This window comes from Lemur catta, chromosome 11 (assembly GCF_020740605.2).
Source record: "Lemur catta isolate mLemCat1 chromosome 11, mLemCat1.pri, whole genome shotgun sequence".
Classification (NCBI taxonomy): Eukaryota; Metazoa; Chordata; class Mammalia; order Primates; family Lemuridae; genus Lemur; species Lemur catta.
In genome coordinates, this window is record NC_059138.1 from 4,972,661 (window position 1) to 4,996,305 (window position 23,645).

The 23,645-nt window shown below is 44.4% G+C and overlaps 1 protein-coding gene across 1 annotated transcript in view; it reads right to left on the reverse strand.

The window, feature by feature from the left end:
* Positions 1-211: 211 nt before the first annotated feature.
* Positions 212-23,645, reverse strand: part of NUB1 (negative regulator of ubiquitin like proteins 1) — a 28,406-nt gene continuing 4,972 nt past the window's right edge. The window contains exons 3-15 of the mRNA XM_045564984.1: positions 23,441-23,608; positions 22,011-22,069; positions 20,927-20,997; positions 17,821-18,003; positions 17,586-17,677; positions 15,869-15,975; positions 10,568-10,754; positions 9,827-9,934; positions 8,640-8,792; positions 4,147-4,293; positions 2,396-2,491; positions 1,629-1,806; positions 212-1,401 (exon numbers count right to left, since the gene is read on the reverse strand). Of these exons, the coding sequence (XP_045420940.1) occupies positions 1,223-1,401; positions 1,629-1,806; positions 2,396-2,491; positions 4,147-4,293; positions 8,640-8,792; positions 9,827-9,934; positions 10,568-10,754; positions 15,869-15,975; positions 17,586-17,677; positions 17,821-18,003; positions 20,927-20,997; positions 22,011-22,069; positions 23,441-23,608 (1,728 nt within the window). The 3' untranslated portion in view covers positions 212-1,222. The remainder of the gene's footprint in view (positions 1,402-1,628; positions 1,807-2,395; positions 2,492-4,146; positions 4,294-8,639; positions 8,793-9,826; positions 9,935-10,567; positions 10,755-15,868; positions 15,976-17,585; positions 17,678-17,820; positions 18,004-20,926; positions 20,998-22,010; positions 22,070-23,440; positions 23,609-23,645) is intronic.

Here is a 23,645-nt window from a genome sequence, read left to right on the forward strand (position 1 = left end):
GGTCCACCGCGCCTGCCGCCTTCCATGCAGGCCTGGCTGCGGCAGACACCGCCGCTGCTCGAGGTTGCTCCTTCCACCTCCTCGCAAAGCTCAGTAGGACGAGCATCTTGGAATTGAAATGAAGCTCTGGGTGACCCAGACGTTTTCAATACTTAAAACACTTGAGGAATCTGAGTAACTTATTGCAAAGTTAAGGCTGACAATTGTTGAATATACTTTCCACCTTTTATTTCCATCAGTATCATCCATTTTAAAAGAATGACAATATTCCTGCTGAGCCAAACCAGACTGTCCATACTTTATGAAAAAAATTGGAACATTTCAGCCAGCCCCCTGAAAGCAACACATGGCCACACTGCTGTCAGTCAGAGGAGCTTCTGGCAACTTCTAGAAGGGAGAAAGTCTCAGAACACATCTGGCACTTGATCCACTCAGCACCTGGCTGCTGCCGCCAGTCCTGGGTGGAAGGTTTTCCATTAATACACGTCTACAGAAGAAGGCGTGGCACAATGAGAGTGGTTATCTGAGTCAGTAAAAGGCTACATGTCTTCAGAAGTAGGCTTGTCATATAGATACGACAAAAAACCTGAGGAAAATATATCTAAAAATCTGAGAGGTCTCTTAGCTAGCACTGAGTTCAATATGACAGCAGAGTCTAAAAATGTTAATTAAAAATAGGTTGCTTTGGTTAGCATTTAAAACTTTCCCATTTAATAAAATATTTTTTGTAATGAGTAATTCTGAATACATATAAAGTCTGACTTTCAACTCTGAATTTCAAGTGTACATTGGACTGAACGAGGAGCATAAAACGCTGATGGTACAGGCTGCGGCCACCTGCCACTGTGGCCTGAGCCCCATTTTTATGCCCACAGCACTTGGAATGAAGATTTAAAGGATGATTTTAGGGGTGGGGGTGGCACAGGAAGCCAGAGACGGCATTGCCGGAGGGCAGGAAAGCAGGGCAAAATGAGGAGGAGGAGGAGGGAGGGTCTGGACACCCTCCCTCCCCCTCCTCCTCCCCCAGAGACCGGCCCCTGGCCAGCAGCAAGCCGTCTGTGCACTGCTGGGATAAAAACCAGGCCAGGTTAGGGATGCAGGGCCGGAGGCAGAAGGACGCGCTCTTGGAGCAAAATCAGATAAAAAGAAGAAGAAAACCTGCATTGGACTTTTCATAATGATAGCATTTATAAGCAGAAACTTAGTACTTATTTCTGTCGATTTAGTTTTTCTTTGTTGCTGACTTTATATTTTCTACATACGATAGGTACTCTGCAATAATAATTTCTTCATCTTCCAGAGTTGAGTCCAGATAATCTTCCTCGTGTTCTGGAATGTCCTCCAGGATCTCATTGACGGCCTCTGTCTCCATGTCCTCATCTGTTGAGGCACTAGAGGTTCCTACGATAAAATAACGTAGCAGTGAGTATGTGAGGGCAATAATCCTTGGGACGACTGCACGGCCAGTCAGCAGCCCACTGTGCCTCCTGCTGGCCACACTGCCCAGGCAGCCGGCCCAGACGCCCTTCTCAGTCGCCATGCCAGCCTTGGCACAGGTTCCGTCTGCTGGCTTCCAGTGCTGCCGGACACTCTGCCCACAGCCGGGCAGGCAGAGACCTCTGACCTACCTGCAGAATCCGAAGGGGACGTGGATGGCGTCGGGGAGGAGTCTTCGGCCGAGAGCTGCAGGTCGGGAGGAAGGCTGCCTCCGTTGTGAGCCAGGGTCTGGGCTGCCAGCTGGACGTTGCCGCGGAACACTCTCAGTGCCGCTCTGGCCACTGCTGCATCAAAGCCCATGTACACCAGCTGGGGGAGGACACGGGCTGCTGTGACGCTGACCTCCGGTTCTACCTCCAATGCTCCCGTCACCCACGGGCAGACTCACAGCGTGCACACAAGTCACGCATCGGCACCAACGGGAATGTGGAGCCACCTAGAAAAAGGCTGGAGGACTCGAGTCGAATGGGTCAGCACGCAGCCATCTCGGGACAGGAACCGCCTCGGGCTGGGAGCAAAGCCTCTCAGCAGCCTGACCACAAGCAGCGCTAGTTAGGTCACCACAACGTACCAGGCACACGAATGCGTGTGGCTGGGGAGGGGGACAGAGTCATCACTTGGGACACAAAAAGTTGGATGGGTTTCACAGGACACAGCAACATCTTTTTAGGTCACAGGCAAAGAAACGGGGCTGACGTAGACAGGCGCGCACAGAAAAAGGCGGCACGCCGGAAGGAGAACTGCTCAACGCGTTCTCCTTTGTCCTGCTCTCTGTGCTGGCCAGGCAGGTGACACCTGGTGCCCAGGAGCCCAGGCCAGCACAGCCTCACCAGGGCACCGCAAACAACCCCACCCAAGGCTGCATGAGCAGAGAGGGCACAGAGGCACCGCCACTCACTTGGTCAACGTTTTCCTGGGAAGGACTTTCTTGATGGCTGTTGGTTTCAGGATCGGAATCATTTAACCACCACATGTGAGGATTGCTGAGCAGAATCTAAACACAGGAACACCCTTTACTCACCACTCACAACTCCGCATGCGTTCGGAGCCCGCACCCCTCCCACGTGCTGGGTAGGCCAGCCCGGCTGCTGCTCCTTGCAGGACAAACAAGTGCAGGACACTGTGGTGGGACCACACAAGGGTGCCACGAAGCAGAGAAGGCGGCCCCCACCCAGGCTGGTGGTCCCTCTGCCTGTAGGCTGCTGGTGAAGGTCAGAGGTGAGGTGTTGAAGGAGCAGTAAAACCAGCCAGGGAAAAAGACCACTTCCCCAGCAAGCACGAAGGGGCGCGGCAGGGCCAGGTGGAAGAGGGCCAAGGAACCATGAGCCGAGCCCCTAGGCAGCTCAGGGTTACCCAGCCTCTCCCCAAGGCACCCTCGGGACTGAGTGTCCAGCAGTTGGTAAAATTCTTTTGACCCGTGACATCTTCATCACACAGTACTTACTGTTAACCTGAAGAAGCCCTGCTGGGGACCTTCCCTCTGACACTAGCTACTTCTCGCTGGCCAAAGGGCTTTACATACAGTTTATAGGGTCAGGGCTATGCTTGAGTCCCCGCAGTCCCTTCAGTCAGAATTTCCTGCCCCTTTTATATTTTCTTCAACACAAAAAATCAAACTCGATATCTAAACATTTTTAAACTATAAATAAAGGATGTAGAACCTTCTGAGGAACAGGACAGGGATAAAAGGCAAAGGTAGGACAGGCTCCCTCAGCCTGCGGTGCCCAGCGACCTCCTCAGCAAGTGCACAAGATGCCACCCACGCGCCTAGCCCTGCCTACCTGGCCAGGCCAGCCCCGCTCCAGCAGGTGCACAGCCTCAGTCCTAGCAACCCGCAGCCCCTCTTCCCTGTTCGTATGGTAGATCCCAACCTGCTTTGTCACCCCTAAGGATTTCTCTGAAAAGCCCTTTCCCATGGGCTAAATACATAAAACTGGATATTTGAATTAAATTTAATTCTGGGCTAGGCATGGTAGGATTACATGCCTGTAATCCTAGCACTTTGGGAGGCTGAGGTAGGAGGATCGCTCGAGGCCAGCCTGAGCATGAACAAGACCCTGTCTCACAAAAAATAGAAACATTAGCCAGGCGTGGTGGCACACACCTATAGTCCCAGCTACTCGGGAGGCTGAAGCAGGAGGATCACTTCAGCCCAGGAGTTTGAGGTTGCTGTGAGCTAGTCTGACGCCACGGCATTCTACCTGGGGCAACAAACCAAGACTCTGTCTCAAAAAAAAAAAAAAAAAAAAAAAAAAATTCCAAAAAATTATACTAAAACTTTAAGCATAGAAATTAGGCCAGTTTATGTTGAACTCTTTCTGTTGCACATGGAAACCCTAACAAAGTCCTGGCCCGTGGCCTTTGCCACCAGTATGGACAGGTGCCACGTCCCTGAGCCTAGAGGCCTGGGCCTGGGCCGGGCCCCGAGCATGGGGCCTGTCGTCCTGCCTCTGGCTGGCTGGAGCACACGGGGAGAGCTGACCCTCAGATCCACGTGAGGATTAGGAGGAAGGCCCCCAGGAGTGGGCTCCATGAACCCGGAAGGACACTATAGAGATGTGGAGGCAGTGGGACCGGCCTAGACTCGGGCTGGGCAGGATGCCACCCACTGCTCAGGGACAAGGCAGGAGGCCCCGAGGGAACTGTTACCTTCAGGGCCACATCCAGGTTCCCGCTGGCCTGATGGAGCGCCTGCTTGGCTGCGTGCGTCGAGTAGCCCATTCCTTTCAGAGAGTTGATGTTCTCCAGGCGGCGTCTTTTCTTCTCTTTTTCCTCTTTCCTTATTTGGGCCAATTCCTTTAGGAAAAGGGCAAAGAAAGTCCCACTGAGTTGGGGATTGAGATTTTGCAGAAAGCCTCTCAATCTGTGCTCTGTAGGATTCTCAGGCTTGCCCAGCAAAGCAGAAAACCAAACCAAAGAGGGGTCCACTCTCGACCTGTCCTCGCCAGCCAAACGGCGGGACCCAGGGCCGAGAGCCACGGGCACTGCGCCCAGGGCAGGCAGTGGAACGGTGGAAGCGGAGACTCCAGCCCGGGCCGGAAGGAGGCCCCTCACGAGCCCCACTCTGGCATCAGAAGGGGCCACGCCAAACCCACGCTCTCCCCACGACGGTGGCCAGAGAGAGGACAGATCTCCTTCTGTACCGGGCAGGGAGACTGCTCAGCCTTGACTGGCCTGAGGATTCATGTTCAAATGTGGAGTTGGAAGCGGGGTGGGGGCTCCGGGCGATACCGATGCTGCGGACCCACCCGCCACACTCTGGGGCTTCGCGGGCTCATCAGTCCATGAGGAACCTACAGGATGCACGTGGACAGAGGCCATCTAAGCCCATGGTCCTCAGATCTGTCTCTCAGCGGAGCCTGAGACAGCTGCAGAGGGTCCTCGTCTCTTCCTCTTTCCCACCCAGCCCAATCAGGAGAGTTCTAAAGTTGTTTTACAAACCGGTATGAACCCCCATAAAAATGTCATTTAAAAAAGGATTTTCCTGCTTAAAAAAAAAAAAACAACAACAAAAAACAGGTTGGACAAGGTGGCTCATGCCTGTAATCCTAGCACTCTGGGAGACTGAGGTGGGAGGATTGCTTGAGCTCAGGGGTTCGAGACCAGCTGGAGCAAGACCGAGACCCCATCTCTACTAAAAATTAGCTGGGCACGGTGGCACACGCCTGTGGTCCCAGCTACTCAGGAGGCTGAGGCAGGAGAATCGTTTGAGCCCAGGAGTTTGAGGTTGCAGTGAGCTATGACGATGCCAATGCACTCCAGCCCGGGTGACAGAGAGAGATTCTGTCTCAAAAAAAAAAAAAAGCAAACAAAATCAAATGTGAAAACCAACCACATTTAATCCACCTCATCATTTCACCAACAAGGAGACAAACCTTTCAAGAAAGTTAAGTGACCACGTCTGCCACGTCCCAGGGAGACTAGCCACTGTCATTGGCAGTGGGCACAGGAGAAAGCAGCCACTTCTCTTTCTAGAGACCTACTCCTGCCTCCTGCTCAGCCCAGGTAACACCTGTCCCCTCTGCCTTCTTCCTTCCTGTGACTAGAAAGTGGCCTCATCTCTTAGGAACACAAAGGAAGTACCACCATGGAACCAAAAATTCCCACAGGGCCCACAGGAGGGCCAGGCAGAAAGGCGTGGCTGCTGAAAACATCTCCAGGGATGAAGGTGCCCTCAGACTGACTTCCTGGTTCTAACAGCCGAGTGCCCAACAGTGAGCGCCCTGGAGTAACCCCAGCACCCTCTGCCTCTCCATCATCTGCGCCTGGCCTGTCTCCACACGTTACGTTCCAATGCCTCTTCATGGCCAGTCGCCCCCACTCCAACCCCTCTGCACAGCGCACTGGGCTCTACCATCTCATCCACCTACTCAAAAGCCTGCAGTGGCTTCCTACCCACCTCCCAGCTAGGTGCCAGGCCAGGTCCTTATCCTGACAGCCAGGGCTCCAACCCTGGGCCCTACCAACACCTCCAGACTGACCTTATCCTGCTGCACTATCTCAACCATGAGGCCAGCGAAGTTATTCCACGGCACTCACATTTCCATTTCTGTTCACACACACACCTCCTATGAAATGCCTGTACTGGCCCCATCCTCTGCTTTCAATTACAGCTTCTTTCATTTAGATTTCAAAAAACTAAGAAGCATGCATAACACTCAAGCACAGAGAAGGATACTGCCAGCCAGCAGACGCAGGCATTATCAAACACAGATCTGACACCAAGTTGGAGCCTCAAAGAATACGCTTTCTTTAATTACCAATGATTAAGTCAGTTTTCTTCTAATCATGTAGCTATACAGGAGAAAATTATTTTCTGATATTTTTCTTTATACTAAAAAGAGTTAGATAAGATAGACCAAATAAATGACAATGAGCCTTGCACTGAAATACATCAAGGATACAGGAGAGTCAGAGTTCAGGTGAGAGGTGCTGTGTGGTCGAGACAAACTGGAAACCTTGCAGGAAGCTGCTAGGCTGCCTCCCAGGGCCTTGTCACACTGCAGCACTCCCCATGATCTGCTTCTAAGTCTAGTTTCTCTTGCCAGATGAGAAACTGGCCTGTGCTCAGGGCCATGTTGTACAGAAAGTAAAAACTTTTAAGAGTTATGTACTTGATACTGCACTCAGCTCAGCAAGAGGCTCAAACCTAGAGCCTGGGGAACTGAGAAGGCAGCAGGTTCTCCTCTCTCTTAAGCCCCCACGGGAGCACACACTCTGTGGGACATTGTGTTTGTCTTCCCAATGCCCATTCTCCCCATGCCTAAGGTGTGGGATGATCTGGCTTCCCCGGTAGGCCCCGAGTGGTCTAAGCTAAGGAGGGTAACCCCATATCCCTTGCTCAAGGCCTGAGCCAATCAGGTCTTCGCATTCCCCGGCCTCAGTGATTGGTTCAAGGGTGGCTCATCAGCAAGCAGCTCAGGACTTTCGCTGATGATTCTGGGATAGACTATGGCTCTTGGTGTGATGGGATGACACAGGGGAGACAGACAGACACTAGGTCCTCAGTGACATTGGTGAGCCACTGAATCAGCCAACCCTGAGACCCACCCACTTCTGGACTTTTTACAATTAAGTAGGCTAATAAATCCTCCCGCCCTTTTGTTGTTGTTTAAGCCACTCTGAATTGCTTTTTGTTGTTGTTGCTTCAACCAAAAGCATCCGAATACACACATCCACTGGGCGGAGGGGGAGCGGGATCAACTGCCCGTATACACCATTGTTTTTTATCTGCATTTTTCCCAAGGGCTTATAACTTAATTGTACATACGATACAAAAATGTACATACGATATGACTCCACTATACTTTAAAAGTCAACCTCTGAGCCACAGTTCTCCTCATTTGTAAAGTGAGAATTATCTGTTCTCAGGGCCTCAAGGTGGTCACAGGCGGAACTGAATGACATGACTGTGAGACTGTTGGATGAACTATAATGTGTCATACCATGATGAGAATTATTTTTCAAATGATCTCATTTTAAAACACTGGCTTTCCAAATGCTAATAAATTCTTGCTGGTAATCAAGTAATAGTAAAGTAATAAATGCACTATCAGCAATGTGTGCCTTTCTGTTAGTGCTGAATTAGATGCGTAAATGCAAACACACAGAACTTCACTTTGCAAAGTCTTTGTCTTTCCCAACTCACTGACTTCTCTAGCAAGACCCAATGGACCATGATTAAGAGAGCAGTCGAGGGCAGTTGAGAGAGAGAAGGCACCTAACACAGCTGGTGCTGTGAAAGGAGAAACCGGAGTCCTCTGGTGCCAGGTAATCACCCTGTGAATCCACCCTGACCCTGCACCAGGCAGGAGGATGACCACTGAGCTTTCCTGCCCCCTTCCACATACCCCTCAGGCTGCTCTTTCTCTTCAGAATTACCCTGGTGTTTAGCACAAATGGAAACAAGAGCTATATACATGTGAAGATTCTAGACATTTCTATGGCTGGAGTTTACAGCTGGAAAGGACCTGTGAGATAATCTATGATAATACCAACTTCTTTTGAGGAAAAAAAAAGTGGTTCTACTGCGAATGTCCCATCATCAACTTTCTCTGGACCTCAGTTCTTTTACTGTAAAACTACCATATTGGATATGATGATAAAGTTCCTTCCAACTCCAAAATTCTGAAGTTTTCTTTAATGTACTTAATTGTTATAAATGACTAGATTTTTACCTGTGCTTTCATAATATAATGTTACTCATTTCTATGATCTGACTCATGTTTCTAGGCAAGAATGTAATCCAAACCACAATAATGGTCCCAAGGAAAAACAGCCTCCTTTTAAAATGATTTCTAGAAATACACTAGAGAGAAAGAGAGAGAGAGAGGTGGAGGGAAGGAGAGAGAGGAGATTGTTTGAATAACCTACCACCACAGCAGGAAACAAAACTAAGGAAACTGTATTGCCCGAAAAATGATGTAATTAAAAAAGACAAGTTTCTCCTTCCTCCCCAATGTGGAGTGACAGAGGGTTCCTTGTCACTAATACCTCCTATGGGATTATCTTTTTTGCTCTTTCGTACCCAAGATAGCTGAGGCATTTCAGGAGCAAGCTTGCTACTGCCTTAAGTTTCACCACCTTGAAACCTGAGGCACAGGCCTCAACCAAGCGTTGCCAAGGCCGCGTGAGGAGGGTACCTCTCTGCGGTTGGTGATGTGCGTAGCTGCGTGATCCACGTTCCCATCACATGCCCTTAGGCCAAGCCGGGCTTCCTGGGCAGTAAATCCCAACTGCAGCAAATTGTGAACTTTTGATGGGTCAATATATAGCTCTTTAAAGAGCTGACGTGCCTATAGACAGGAAGAAATATAAGAATCATGTAACTATAGCAACATTAAAGCTTAACACAAGGCTAAAGCCTAAAAGAAATTATATTGTACTCAACATTTAGGTGCATCAGATTTTAGATGCACACTCTCTAAATGTGACCTATTATTACCAAGTACAAATGGAAACACCTGCTCACATAACTAATCCATAACATGAGTGAATGGGCTGGGTGCTATGGAAGTGAGTGGTATCCATCATCCCCTTTGTTTCTGTAATAAAAGCCCCTGAATTTGGGGCTGGGTGTGGTGGCTCACACCTGTAATCCCAGCACTTTGGGAGGCCAGGGAGGGAGGGCTGCTTGAGGCCAAAAGTTCAAAACCACCTTGGGCACACTGTGAGACCCCATCTCTACAAAAAATTAAAATATTAGCCAGGTGTGGTGGCATGCACCTATAGTCCTAGCTACTTGTGAGGCTGAGGCAGGAGGATCCCTTGAACCCAAGAGTTTAAGGCTGCAGTGAGCTATGATCATGTCACTGCTTCCCAGGCTGGGCAAAGGAGCAAGATTCTATTTCAAAAGAGAGAGGGAAAAAAACGCCCCTGAATTTGAGCAGTGCACATGGCATTTCTCACACTCCCTTTCAGCTAGGTGTAGCCAGATGGTTAGGTCTAGGCAAACTACATGTAGCTGAAGAGTTGGGTGCAACTTCTGGGCCCTCTTTTGCCCCCTCTGCTGGCTGGAAGAGGCACTGACAGGAGCAATCTGGGACCTACAGGTCCAGGCTGCGTGCCCTGGCCTGCTCCCCTCTGGACAGCTCGATGAGAGACGGAAACTTCTATTCAATTAAAGCCACTGTCTTTTTGAAGTTTCCTTATTACAGCACCTTGCCTGCACCCTAACAAATACAAATATGTTTATGGTACATGTGAGGGAGCGGGAACAGGAGAGAGATGCACGTTTCTCACAAGTCACAAACCACTGAGTTGATAAAATACTTAACTTCTAGGGATTTACAAAAGCAGGTGAAAATGGTTACAACTTTACTTTTCTTACCTTGTTGAGATACTCACAAGCTTCTTCACCATTTCCACTGTGATAGTTTCGAATACCTTGAAGCAAGTAGAGTCTTAAAAACAATACCTTCTCTTTCCCACAATTTCCCTAAAATTTTGGGGGGGGAGAAAGGGATAAAACTGTCTTATTTCCAATTATAGGTCTATAATGTTCATATCTGTATTTCCCTTTGTCTCCATAGAGGCAAAATGATAGTACTAAAATGTCTGTAGTTTCACTACCACTGAGAGCAAAAGTGAAGCCCCCAAGCACAACGGCATTCCCTGGACCACACAGGAGAAAAACGTGGCAGAACACCTGCCTTCCAGACATGCAGGGCAGTGGCCCTCCCAGGCACAGAAAACCCTTACTCAAATCACAAGCGCTGTGACTCATTCAGGAGAACCGTTACTGCTGAAAGGTCTATTTTCTGCATTTACACCTTGCAAATTAGACTCTACTGAACATACATCACCAGCTCTCTCCTGGTCAGGGTAATCATTGGTGGGGTTCTATGACTAGACAACTGTGTTCCTCTGGACTAAACGCTTATCCACCAAAGAAATAGCCAGATTCATAAAACATGTAACACTTTACAAAAGTATAGCTTTAAAAGAACATATTACATAATGTTACCAAAATAAAATCACCGTTTGGCAGTAGTCTAAATACTTTAACAGGAATAAACACAAATTCTAGAAATGGACTCAACAACACATAAAACAAATTACGGTAACATACTTTTATGTGGACCAGTCTCTGATGATTTTCGCCATAACAATTTTTAAAGCATTTCTGGGCCAAGTTTAATTTTCTCTCAGCATCATCAAGGCATTCCAGCTGTTCCAGGCGGAAGTAACACCACACTATGTCCAGCTGGAGCACTGCATAGTTATCCACCGTGTCCAGCAACTCTCTGCAGCACTGACTGGAAGAGAAGGGAGATGACACTGCAGACAGGCAGCATGAGAAAGCTTTCTGTGAATTACTGAAATGCTCTTCCAGGTTTCTGGTGTATTTGCAAAGGCTGACTGCTCTAAAAGAGAGATCCCAATGTTTACAAAGGGAGCTGTATTTATAACCTGAATCCTTCCCATAGGTGGAAAAAAAAAAAAAAGAAATTCGGGCTCAGGAATAGCAGCTTACCACTACCTTCCCCAGGACATATAGACACACCCTTGCTGTACTGGGAGAGAGGCCCTGCATGAGGCAGAACTGGGGACCACTGTGGCAGAACCCCTCAGCAAACATGGGGAGACCATGCTTTAAAGCAGTGACTTCCAACTGTGACTGCAAATTAGAATGACCTACACGATAGGAATTTTATTTTTCTTTTTTTGTTTTTTTTTTGGAGAAATACTGCTGTTGGGACCCCACCTAGACCAATTATAACAGAAATTTCTGGGGTGAGGCCTGGATGTTATATTTCTGAAATCTCTCTAGGTGATTCAGATTGAAAGGTTGAAAACACTGCTTTAAAGACACCAAAAAAAAAAAAAAAAAATCACTACTTAACTACAAATGCCCCAAATGATGAAGGCTCCAACGAGGCATTCATGTTCAATCCCAGTCAAGCTGGGAGGAAAACCTACCAGAAAATGCCAGGGTCTAAATGCCTAGCTGATTTCCAAGGGCCCACATGCAGGCTACACCCAGGCACGGGGAAAGGAAGACAAATAGAAGTCAGTGTGGTCCAGGAGGAATGCTGACAAAGACAGCCATTGACATCATTTATTTTGACTTTTAAGTTGTGATTACATTAAAAATTCATAATGCAAGCCTAAATTTCAAGTCTTTAATAAGAATGAATAGTTGGATCCATGAATTATACATTAACAAACTTTAAAGGTTTTATCTGTTTGTTTTTATTGGTATTCTACTAAAAATAAGACGGTTCTTGTATAAACCTATAAAATCCACATGCTCTCAACCTTCCTGTCTTGCCTATCAATATATGTTTGGAAAAAAAAGAAAAACCAAAAAGACTTTTGTCCTTTACTCTTTAAAAACAGTGGTCTCCCAAGGAGAGGGAGGCCCTACTGGCAGTAGAGTGGGAGTGGGCAGGGGCAACAAAAATGTACTAGATGTCTTTTGATAAAGAGTTCCAAGAGGGGGAAGAAAAAAAAAAAGAAAAGTGTATTAGAAAAGTATTTTAATATTTATTTTTGTCTCCTTTTAACATTTTTTGTTAACGTTTGAGGACACATAAACCGTATTTTACACACCTGCACACAGACACAGAGGGGTGGGACTAGGTGAGGACAATTTCTCCAAATCTTCTGCTCAGACTGAGAACAACTTTGAGAGAAGAGGAAGCACTTTCTGGACTGTGGTCTCACACTCAAGGTGAGACTCCTGAACTGCCCAGCACATTCTGGTTTCTGTGACTGAAGACTATCCTGCCACCCACAAGAAAGCAAGGGACATTTTGCCCCACTTTTCAATTTCTTACATGTGTGCTCAAACAGGCTTTTTCACGTTTAATACACATCAAGAGCAAGAACAGAAACAGCCTCATTTCAGTTCAAAATAAAATCAATGTGTGCTTATTTTAAGTTTGACCCAGAACCGAGTATTTGTGCACACACACAAAAAAATCTCCCCAAAACCCAAAGCACAGGTCTCCTATTACTCAGGTATGTGTTATCCTTTTAAAGAAATCAACACCTGTATATAATAATGCTAGGCCTGTATGTGAACCTGATCATATCACTTGGGAAAAAATTTTTGTTAAAAGCCTGGTATACAACTGTGTTTTAGAGCATACTTTTATTAATATTGCTTTGGTTTACGATTTTAGTAGCTTTAATATTCAACACTGTCAATAAATTTTCATGTTGAAAACAACATTAGTTAAAATAAATATATGAAATTTATCTTAATAAAATCTACTGAGCCTAGCTTTAGTGAAATTAAATCCCATTTGGACTGAAGTCAGTTTAACAGAATTTATTACGTTTGCCTTATGGTTTAAAATTTTTATGAAAAAAGGAAAGATTTCAAGAAAAGTAAGCCAGAAAGTCATTTTTAGTTTTATTACTGGTTTTAACGAATTGGATTATAGTGTGCCCTGGTGTAGTTTTTCCTCCAGATTTCTTGCACTTGAGGTTCATTAAAGTTCTTTTATCTGGGGGATTATAATTTTCACCAAAGTGGGAAAAATTCTGGCCATTATTTCTTCAAATATTTTTTCTGTCCCAACCTGCCTCCCTTTTTCAAGGACTCCAATTACACATATGTCAGGCTGCCTGAAGTTCCACTGCTTGCAGACACTCTGTTCATTTTTTTCCAGTCTTTTTTCTGTTTCATGTTAGTTTCTACTGACTTATCTTCACATTTACTAATCTCTTCTGCACTGTTTATTCTGCAGTTAATCCCACCCACTGTACTTTTCATCTCAGACACTGTATTTTTCTTCTCTTAAATCTTCTATCTCCCAAGTCTTTATCTGACACACTCAATCCTTCCTCTACCTTCTCGAACACATGGAATATAGTTGCTACTTTAATGTCTTTGTCTACTAATTCTGTGTTCTGTGTCACTCCTGATTCTGTTTCTATTGACTGATTTTTCTGCTCGTTTTCATTACGGGTTGTATTTTCTCGTTTCTTTGCATGCGCTAATTTTTAATTGGACACTGGATATTTCTGTATTGCTAAATTATTGAGCTTTGTTAGGGATGCACTCAAGTTACTCAAAAACAGTAACTTAAGGACACTGCTCAGGGCTAGTCTTTTAAGTTTTGTTAGGTGGCGTAAGAGCAGCCTGTAGAGCTAATTTTGCCCTGGTACTGAAGCGATACCCTTCCCAATGCTCTATTTGATGCCCTGTGATTACAAAGTTCTCCACTCTGCCTGGTGAAACTAGTCCTGGCCCTCTGTGAACTCTGAGGACTGTTCTGCTTTTTTAAGGTGGTACTTTGCCCCTTCCTGGGTAGTTCCCTCACATACGTGTTGATCATCACTCGGCAGAAGACTCAAAGGGACCCTGTGAAGCTCTCCGACACGCCCTGCGGCAGCTCTCTCCTCTCACCTCCTCGGCCCAGGGAGCACGAGGCTCTGGCTGGGTCTGCCCTCCCTGCTCTGCAGCCTGAAACTTCTCCAGGCAGTGAGCTCCCCTCGTCTGTTCCCCCCCTCAGGGTCACTGTCCTGCACCATCAGGAAGCCACTGTTTCACATACTCTGCCCAGTCTTTTAGTTCCTTCAGGTGAGAGGGCAAATCACTCCCTATTACTACACTTTTAGTTTTAAATAGGGAAAGAAATTATTCTTGGTTATACTACACATCATACTCCAAGATGTATAAGAGACAGTTGTGACAGAACTCCTAGCTCACTTGAAGAAGGCAGAAAAGAAGATCAAGTGGGAGAAAAAACGGAACAACTGATGTTTCCTCTGCCTACATTACTGACTTGCATTACAGCTGATCTCCTTTACTGCAAGGGGGAATCACACAAAAGCATGTGTGTACGGTGGCCAGAACAAACAGATCCTCAGAAAAAAATCATTCTCTATTTAGAAAGGCACTGACAATTATTATTTGATTATTATATATACTACTTAACAGAACACATTAATGTACCACGAACTGACAATGTATTTTGCTCAGGGGTTCCCTGAGACCTGACAATTATTTCAAGGATTTGTCCAGGGTAAGAAGATTGAGAAAGCTCACACAGATGAATCAAAATCAACTATGTCTTGATAACTGCTGAAGCCAGATTATGAGTATATGTGCGCCCATTATACTAGCCTCTATTTTTAGGTATGTATTTAAAATTTTCCATAATAAAAAATCAGAAACAATTATGAAGGGGAATGAAAAATTTACCTGAATTACACTGTTTGTAGCAGAGAAGGAAACTGACCCCCAGAAAGAGGCAGAGACAGAGGCCCCGGAGACACCCGGTCCTCATTCCTGCTATTCCCAGCATGGCTCCTCCCCTCCCAAATACGTGAGACAGTAAATCCCTTGTTTCAGTTAGTTTAAGTTGGGATTTGTTCACTTAGAACCCAAAAGTGCTGACCAATGCCACTGGCAAATTATAAACATCTGTATTCATCTTCAAGTGTACAGTATTATCTTGGGAATTCACCAAATAGAAAAGAAATTAACACTGAAGTTAACTTCAGATCATTTTCAAAAATCAAGTCTACTTTTCAAATGTTTAATATACCTGGACTGTTGTCTCTAAGTACCATTTCCCATTAAGAGGAACCAGAAATCCTTGAGAAATTGCTGATTCCTAGTCTGAGGCAAGAAATGTCCAAGATGAGCCTGGAGTATCTCTGGGCTTCAGAGGTCAGAGACGACAAAGACTACCAGGATCAGATCAGAGGACCCAGGGGCCACTGCCAGCCAAAGATGGCCAACCCAAGCACTGAAGTTTGAAACACATCAAATGTACTAAAATCCAAGAGTTAATATATTGATCCTTAAAAAAAAAGAAAATGAAGACGTCTTTGGTCACCTTTAGAGGATGCCAGTGAAGCAATTCATTTATTCTGAAAACAAGAAAATAAGCAAAAAGTAACCAAATATTTTATTCTGTCTTTGCTGTACAAATTGTACCCCAGCATAACCAAATAGCTGATGAGGAAAATATTTTTTTCAGAAGAATTTTAGCAATAAATACAAAAGGAGTAACAGGGTATCACCAGTTTGCAGCCCCTAATGAAGCAATGGATTTGGGGAATGACCACCAACGCCTACACCAAAGCCATCAGGTGAAGAGCTGACAGAGAACTTCAAAACGAACAGTTCTGACTGGCAACACGTCACACACAAAAAAGAGGGAGAAATGGTATTCTACATACTTGTTCGGAAACAAAAAAAGTATGTATGTTTATAAAATCCTTTCGGAAGAGAGGCCAATTAGAAATACAAAGGGAAGAAATAATTCACAAATTAACTTCTCTTTTACATTAACCACTGTCTTGGGTGAAAATCTAAATTAGCCTGAAGTACACAGGGGATGGAAGTGTGTATAATCTGGGCCCATCTTCCTTAAAACTGGTATTCACCAAGTACAAAAGTGCTTACCAGAAATATTTGTCCGCGTCCAACAGACATGGCAAGGCTACTCCATATTCTTTTCTTTTCAGGAAAGCTCTGCCCTTCTCATGATATCCCATAGCTAACATAAGGGCCTAGGAAAAATCATGAATTCAAAGAAGTATCACTTTAAAATATAATAAAACAAAATATATTAAAGGCACAATAATTGTTTTAAAAAAATCAAATAAAATACACAAAAACAAGATCACAACTCAATCTAAAAGACAAAATTAAGAAAAACATAAAGTTTTTTTTTTTTTTCATTTAATTTTTTTTTTTTTGAGACAGAGTCTCACTCTGTCGCCCAGCCTAGAGTGCTGTGGCATCAGCCTCACTCACAGCAACCTCAAACTCCTGGGCTCAAGCAATCCTCCTGCCTCAACCTCCCAAGTACCTGGGACTAGAGGCATGCACCACCATGCCCAGCTAATTGTTTCTCTATATATTTTTAGTTGTCCATATAATTTCTTTCTATTTTCAGTAGAGACAGGGTCTCGCTCTTGCTCAGGCTGGTCTTGAACTCCTAAGCTCAAAGGACCCACCCACCTCAGCCTTCCAGAGTGCTAGGATTACAGGCGTGAGCCACCGCGCCCGGCCTTAAAGTTTTAATTCATTTAAATGCTGAAACCAAGCACTGGGTTTAATGTGGCTGATATGGTCATAACCAGCAACTGGCCTTTTTTTTTTCATCAGTTTATTTTAGTATTCTCTAATCTAGACCTATTTCTAGTATTCTGTAAGACTAAACACATACAAAAACAGCCAGTAATGCCTGTATCCTTTTTTAAAAAAGAGCATTCGTTTCACTTTCTATTCTTAATCATCAAGTTTTTTCCAAAGTATTTGTCAACTCTAGTATTTCCAAAATGATTTTTAAATGGTGATACAAAATTTTTTGAAGTTTGTTTTTTTTAGACTTAGATTTGAATTTTTATATAATTCTGTCTTACAGAGGTTTTCCACAAAGATCTGGATGTCATCATTTAATGTAAGGGAACACTGGGCAAATGCTCACCAACATTTTAAAAAACAAACATATCAATCCACAAAGTTCTCTTATTAAAGCTTAAACTTCAATCCTTAAACAGATAATTCATATAGTGAAACCCTCTTTAAAGACAGAAAAATTAAAATTAATGTGACCCATTAACATTGGAACTCTTCATTATAAGGAGCTACTGGACCCTCACGCAGGGTCCAAGCTGTAGAATGCTGCTATAAAGACTCCCTTGGATATATTCAAAGACAAAGTCCCCTCCCACCTATTCCAAGCTACAGAACAGGGGACGAGGGTATGACGAGACAGGAGAGATGGCAGAATCACGTGCAGACTTCCCCACACCACAAACACAGTTCCCGCTGCCACTATTCTGATGCAGCCCTTAGGGGACATGGTCCACTAATAAAATAAACCAAACCAAAACCACTGCCACAGGAAGCCACTTATACTGAAAGCAGCGGGTCATGTCACTGAGGTATGTTGAGGGACACTGCCCCAGGACAGCAAGGTCAAGACATTCTGTGCTGTTGCACTGAGTATTACAGGGAGAGACTCTTACATGGTTACGTTCTCTGTTCACAAGGCTGGAGACAGACAACTGTTTCTAACCCTTTACAAGATTCCAAGATGTAATAACTAGAATACCACCTTCTGTTACGACAACAGATCAAAGACGAGCCACACATTTCTCATGGTACTTACTTTTCTTTCTGATGGGGGAATTCTGATTGATCTGCCTGTCTGGTTAGCTATGTCTAAGTACGGTGTAGTTTCTTGATCCACCACCATCTCCGCTGAAACAAAACCAACCCAATGTTAAAAAGCAGCGACAGTGACATTACAAATGTTAGACTGTCGAGGGAAAAATTCAATGAGAGATGTGATCCCCCCACCTCTAAGCATCTGAGTGAGGTGACAAGCCCAAAGCTCTGTGTACCTCTCTCTGCAAGTATCTCTAGTCCTCTCTTAGTCCTCTGAATTTGTTTTTCTTTCAGTTCCGCCTCATTTTGTTCCTCTTCCTCTACCTGGAAGTTTTTCCTCACATCCTCCTCAGACTGTTTTAGTTCAAGCACCATTGCTTTTACGTTGTGAGTCACTCCTTGTTCTTCAAGGGTTTTCCCTGTGAAAGCCAGAATTGCATTTATAAAAAGAGCCATTAAATTTACCAGGTAATAGTCTATACACTATGTTCAATGGAATTCTTAAACTTGCATTAACATTTGTAAACCACTCTACCACCTAATTGGTAAGAATGTGCTTAAATTTGGTTGTGTAACTAGTTGCTATTGAGCAGCAGTTAAAATCAGCCAGTGACAACAGAACCAACTAGATTCATCTTTTCTAATTTTCTTAGTTCTCACCTTGAGACCACATGGCAGTAACAAATACTGAAGAATCCACTACAGGGAGAATGCTGTGCTAGGCAATACAAAAGGAAAATGAGAACACATAACACACAAATCCTCCTACCTTCTAGCTGGAGAAATAATAAACCCAACACATAGCCAGTGACAAAAGCCACAGCACAGGAGTACACTGAGAGAGGTAAACTGTCGTTATGGTTAAAAGCAGAGACCCTGGGCTCCATCCCTTTTTAACTCTTGGCCCTGAGTAAATTACCTACCTCTTCTAGGACCCTGTTTCCTCATACATAAAATGGAAATAAAGATAAGGGCAGAAATCAATGAAACAGAATGAAAGAGAACTGTAATATCAATAGCTGGCTCTATGAAAAGACTAACCAAATACATAAACCTAACAAAAGTTATGTCAAAGAGACAAAATTTTAAAAGGGCAAACACAGATGCAAACAGACTTTAAAATAACAAAATAATATTTACTATAAACACAAATTTAAACTCATTTCTGGAAAACTCTAGCTGGGTTACTTTTTCTTCTGAGAAACCTGACAACCACTCTAACATGTATATACAAAATAAAGATCCACCAATCATTATGCTATCTTGATAAAAAAAGAGCCAAGAAGGGGACTTGCCTTACTAGATTTTTTTTTTTTTTTTTTTGAGACAGAGTCTCACTCTGTTGCCTGGGCTAGAGTGCCATGGTGTCAGCCTAGCTCACAGCAACCTCAAACTCCTGGGCTCAAGCGATCCTCCTGCCTCAGCCTCCCGAGTAGCTGGGACTACAGGCATGCGCCACCATGCCCGGCTAGTTTTTTCTACATATATTTTTAGATGTCCCTATAATTTCTTTGTATTTTTAGTAGGGACGGGGTCTCGCTCTTGCTCAGGCTGGTCTCAACTCCTGACCTGGAGCGATCCACCCGCCTCGGCCTCCCAGAGTGCTAGGATTACAGGCGTGAGCCACCGAGCCCGGCCACCTTACTAGATTTTAAGATGACAACAAAGCCACAGTAATAAAAGCACTACAGGTGGGTAGGAAGAACAGAAAGTGCAGAAACAGAGTCCTAATAAAGGCGCATCGCCAATGACCAAGGGCAGGGCAGGCTGTTTCGTAGCTGACAGTGGAGGAAAAATAGAGCTGGACCCTTGGTCTTTATAAATAAAGGGGGACTCCGAACAGATTAAAGACCTCTTAAGCTAATACAAAGAAAATACAGAATATTCCTGTGGCTCTGGGGTTAGGGAAAGAATTTCTTCAATAAAACACAAACCATAAGGTGACAGACTTTATAACATCAAAATCCAGGATTTGGGCCGGGCGCAGTGGCTCATGCCTGTAATCCTAGCACTCTGCAAGGCCAAGGTGGAAGGATCACTTTGAGCTCAGTTGTTTAAGACCAGCCTGAGCAAGAGTCAGACCCTGTCTCTACTAAAAATAGAAAAATTAGCCAGGTGCCGGTAGTCCCAGCTACTCAGGAGGCTGAGGCAGGAGGATCACTTGAGCCCAGGAGTCTGAGGTTGCTGTGAGCTAGGCTGACGTCATGGCACTCTACCTGGGGTGACAGAGCAACAACACTCTATCTCCAAAAAAAGAAAAAAAAAAAAATCCTGATTTCTGTCCAATGAAGCCTATTACAAACAGAATTAACAGAGAGATGCGATGACAGTGAACAGATATCTGTGACATCTAAAATAGACAATAGGAAAAGGCTGGAGCGGCCCTGGAAAGGAGGGCTAGGGTAGGCTGTGAAGGGCTATATTACATCAAGCTAAGAAACGTGAACTTGGTTCTCAAGGCCACAGGAACCCACTGAAAACCAATTAGACTATGGTGTTTGCCTGAATTGCCGCAATAATTAACTGGTCTCCCCAAGCCCATTCATACCTCCTTCAAATCCATTCCAGACTGCAGCCAAAGAGATCTTTAAAACATACATATAACTGTGTATCACTCCCTAGCACAAATGCCTTCCTATTTTTCTAAGGAGAAATTCTCAAACACTGAATAAGGTTCATCTAGTCCAGAGTTTCCTGACAGCTGCACTATTGCCATCCTGGGCTGGGCGGTCTCTGCTGTGGGGCTGCTCTGGGCAGGGTACGTCTGGCAGCATCCCTGGCCTCCGCTCACTAAATAACAGTAGCACAGCCTCCTCCCACCACCAAGTCATGACAAGCAAAAACGTCTCCAGACAATGCCAAACGTCCCCAGGATGGCGAAACAGCCCCTGGTTGAGACCCTGTGCTGTAATCTTCAGTGTGGGATTGGCCACACCCTTCATCCTTAAAAAGCACCCCCTCACTTTCTGCACTCGGCCACAGGGGACCTTTTTCAGCCCCTCGAATTCATGTTGTGTTGCTCTGACATGATGCTCTCAGTTTGGAACACGCCCAACACAGCCTCTCTGCCATCCTCACGCAGCTTACACTCTTCTCCTTTGGGGAGAACCTGCTGGAACCCCATCTTATGCTGAGCACACCCAACTTCCATTCTGTAACATTTTATCTGACTCCCATAACACAGAGCAGACATTTTATTTTAGTAAACTTCTAAATCAGTTTTGGATTACAAATGTAATAAAGCTACAAATTTTTGAATAGAGGAAGAATGAGAAAGAAATGGAAAGTCGTCATTACTACATTAGCTTGATTGAAAAATCCTGCATACTTTGCCATACATACCTAGTTGAAGCTGTTTCTTATTTATGACAATTTTGATATAATTTTCCTGAAATCCAAATGTTTCAGCTATTCTGTAAAATAAAACCAGTGAAAACTATAGGAAATCAAATTTATTTATCATTAAAAAGATTTTAGTCATGACAGCTATTTTAAACATTATACTCAGAATCACCCAGGATTTCAATCTGTGCTCACAAACATCACTTGACCATAAAGCCAGCTTACGAGATGCTATTTGAAACTGTGCAGGAGAAAGGGTCCTCTTTTAAACTGTTTTACTCCTTCCTTGTTTTCTCAGGAAGCAGAGACCACAGCGCTGCAGACTCACGTGAACAGGAGGGCCCCGCTGCACATCAGGAGAAAACCCAGCCCCACACCTCTGTGGTCTGCTTGGGGGAGCCCACGCCAGCGAGATGCCGCAGGATCTTCTACTCATGTGTGCTGAGTGAATGATGCTTCCTGAATCCGTCCCTAACAGCCTTGACGTAAACCAAAGAACGTGACAGAAATCAGCTGAAGAGACACTGTGACTGGCTAGCCCCAGAGGTGCTCAAGACATGTACCATTTAAAAATATATAACTAGACGAAATAGCAGGTCATATCTCAAAGTTAGAATGTCACTAGTATATGACAGGAAGCTTTTTTTTTTTTTTTAAAGATGTGCCAACAGCCTGAAATGGGCTAAAACATTTTGCTGAAGGTCACAGCAAGCTATTAGCGCACTAGTGAATAGAATTCAAAACTCATGATCTGGCCAATACCAGGCTCTCTTATTTACATCACTCATACATTCATTCATTGATTCCAATGTGCACTGAGTAACTACTATGTGGTGGTCACGGAGTTCCCACATGATCCAAAGTTACACAAAGAAAGAAAGAAGAGAGTTCAAGTCTTGAGTTTTCACTTTGCCACTTACCTACCAGTGTGAGCCCAAATAAGTCCTTCAACCTCAAAGTCTCAATTTTCTCTTCTATAAAATGAAGATTAACACCTGCCCTATCTTACAGGATGGTCACAAGGATCAAATGAGACAATGTAAAAAGGACCAGAGCACCTGGGACATAGCACACAGACACTTACTTAGACCTCAGCTCTCTGCCAGTAACGTGCAATCGTGTCTCCAACAAGTTTTTCCTATCCTATGAAAATAAGACAAATAAAATAAATGTACTTGTATTTAACACTTTTTGGAGCTATTATCCTGTCTATGAAATCACAAAAGCTGGTATCAGAGGATGTAAATTCTGGCCACTGGGTAAGGATTTAACATGCTGCCTGCCTCGAGAAGAACCCCATGGGACACAGGCTGACTCCAGGATCTGAATGTCCTTGGGGGGCAGCAGCATGGCACCACCAGGGACGGCTACTCAGAGGGGTTTGTCACACAGCTGGCCATCTTCATGATCAAATTTCAGAACATTTCCATCATCTGTCAAAGAAACACCATACCCTGCACCCCTCTTCTCTCCCCTTTTCCTCCCAGCCCCTGGCAACCATTAACCTATTTTTGGTGTCTACAGATTTGCCTATTCTGGACATTCCATATAAATGGGATTACACGGTATATGGCTTTTTGTGTTTGGCTTCTTTCACTAAGCAAAATGTTTGAGGTTCATCCATGCTATAGATACATCAGTATTTCATTCCTTTGTACTGCCGATTAGTTTCCCGTTGTACAGGTATACATTTATTTATCCATTCATCCATTAATGGATATTTAGGTTATCTGTACCTTTTGACAATAGTGAACAGTGCTACTATGAACATTCAGGTACAAGCTTTTACATACACACTCATTTTTTCTGAGAATGATTACCAGTGATCAGCCCTGAGAGCCTGGCCACCGTTGAGTGCCCTGCCACAGTACCATTTCTGGATGTGAACTACTGAGGCCCAAGAAATGAGAAGAGGTGGTCCCACCCTGTCATTTCAGTCTGCTTGAGCACTCAGCACACTGCCCTCTGACCTCCACCAGAATGGGAAAGGGAGGAATTTCTTTGTGATATTTTCTACTGCACAGAGTTCTAGAAAACCTGAAGTCCTTTTTTATTCCTCATTATTTCTAAACATTCAAATTCAAAATAGGGTAAGAATGTAACACACAGCTCTGTGAAGTTTTGGAGGTCCAAGAGGAACAAACCTGCCTTGGGAATGTTCCAGTTTAAGAATCCCTAACATTAACTTTTTTTTTTTGAGATGGAGTCTCCGTATGTTGCCCAGGGTGAACAGCAGTGGCTACTGACAGGCACAATCATTGCACACTACAGCCTGGAACTCCTGGCTAGGCTCAAGCAATCCTCCCACTGAGTTGCTATGACTACAGGCTCTCATCGTTACACCTGGCCTTTCTTTTTTTGTAACATTAACTTTTAAATTGGTAAATGTTCAACATACAAAATAAATAAATTTTAACTTTGGAGTGTAGCTTTACATAAAACAACACTAACTAGTTAGTGATTACATCACTAACTAGGCATTAATACCTATGCAAATTTGGGGAAATTACTCACTTTTTTTAGTCTTGGTGGTAAAAATACCTCAATTGTAGCAATTCCTGTTTTTTTGTAATTTTCATTTCCTGTTCCACGCTCAATTGCTTTGCAACGTATTTCTTCTATTATCTTTTCTACTTCATTTTCACAGCATTCTAGCTTGACAGAGTACTTCTTAGCAAGGTCCTATGAAGAAAAATATAAGAAAAATGCAGATAAATGT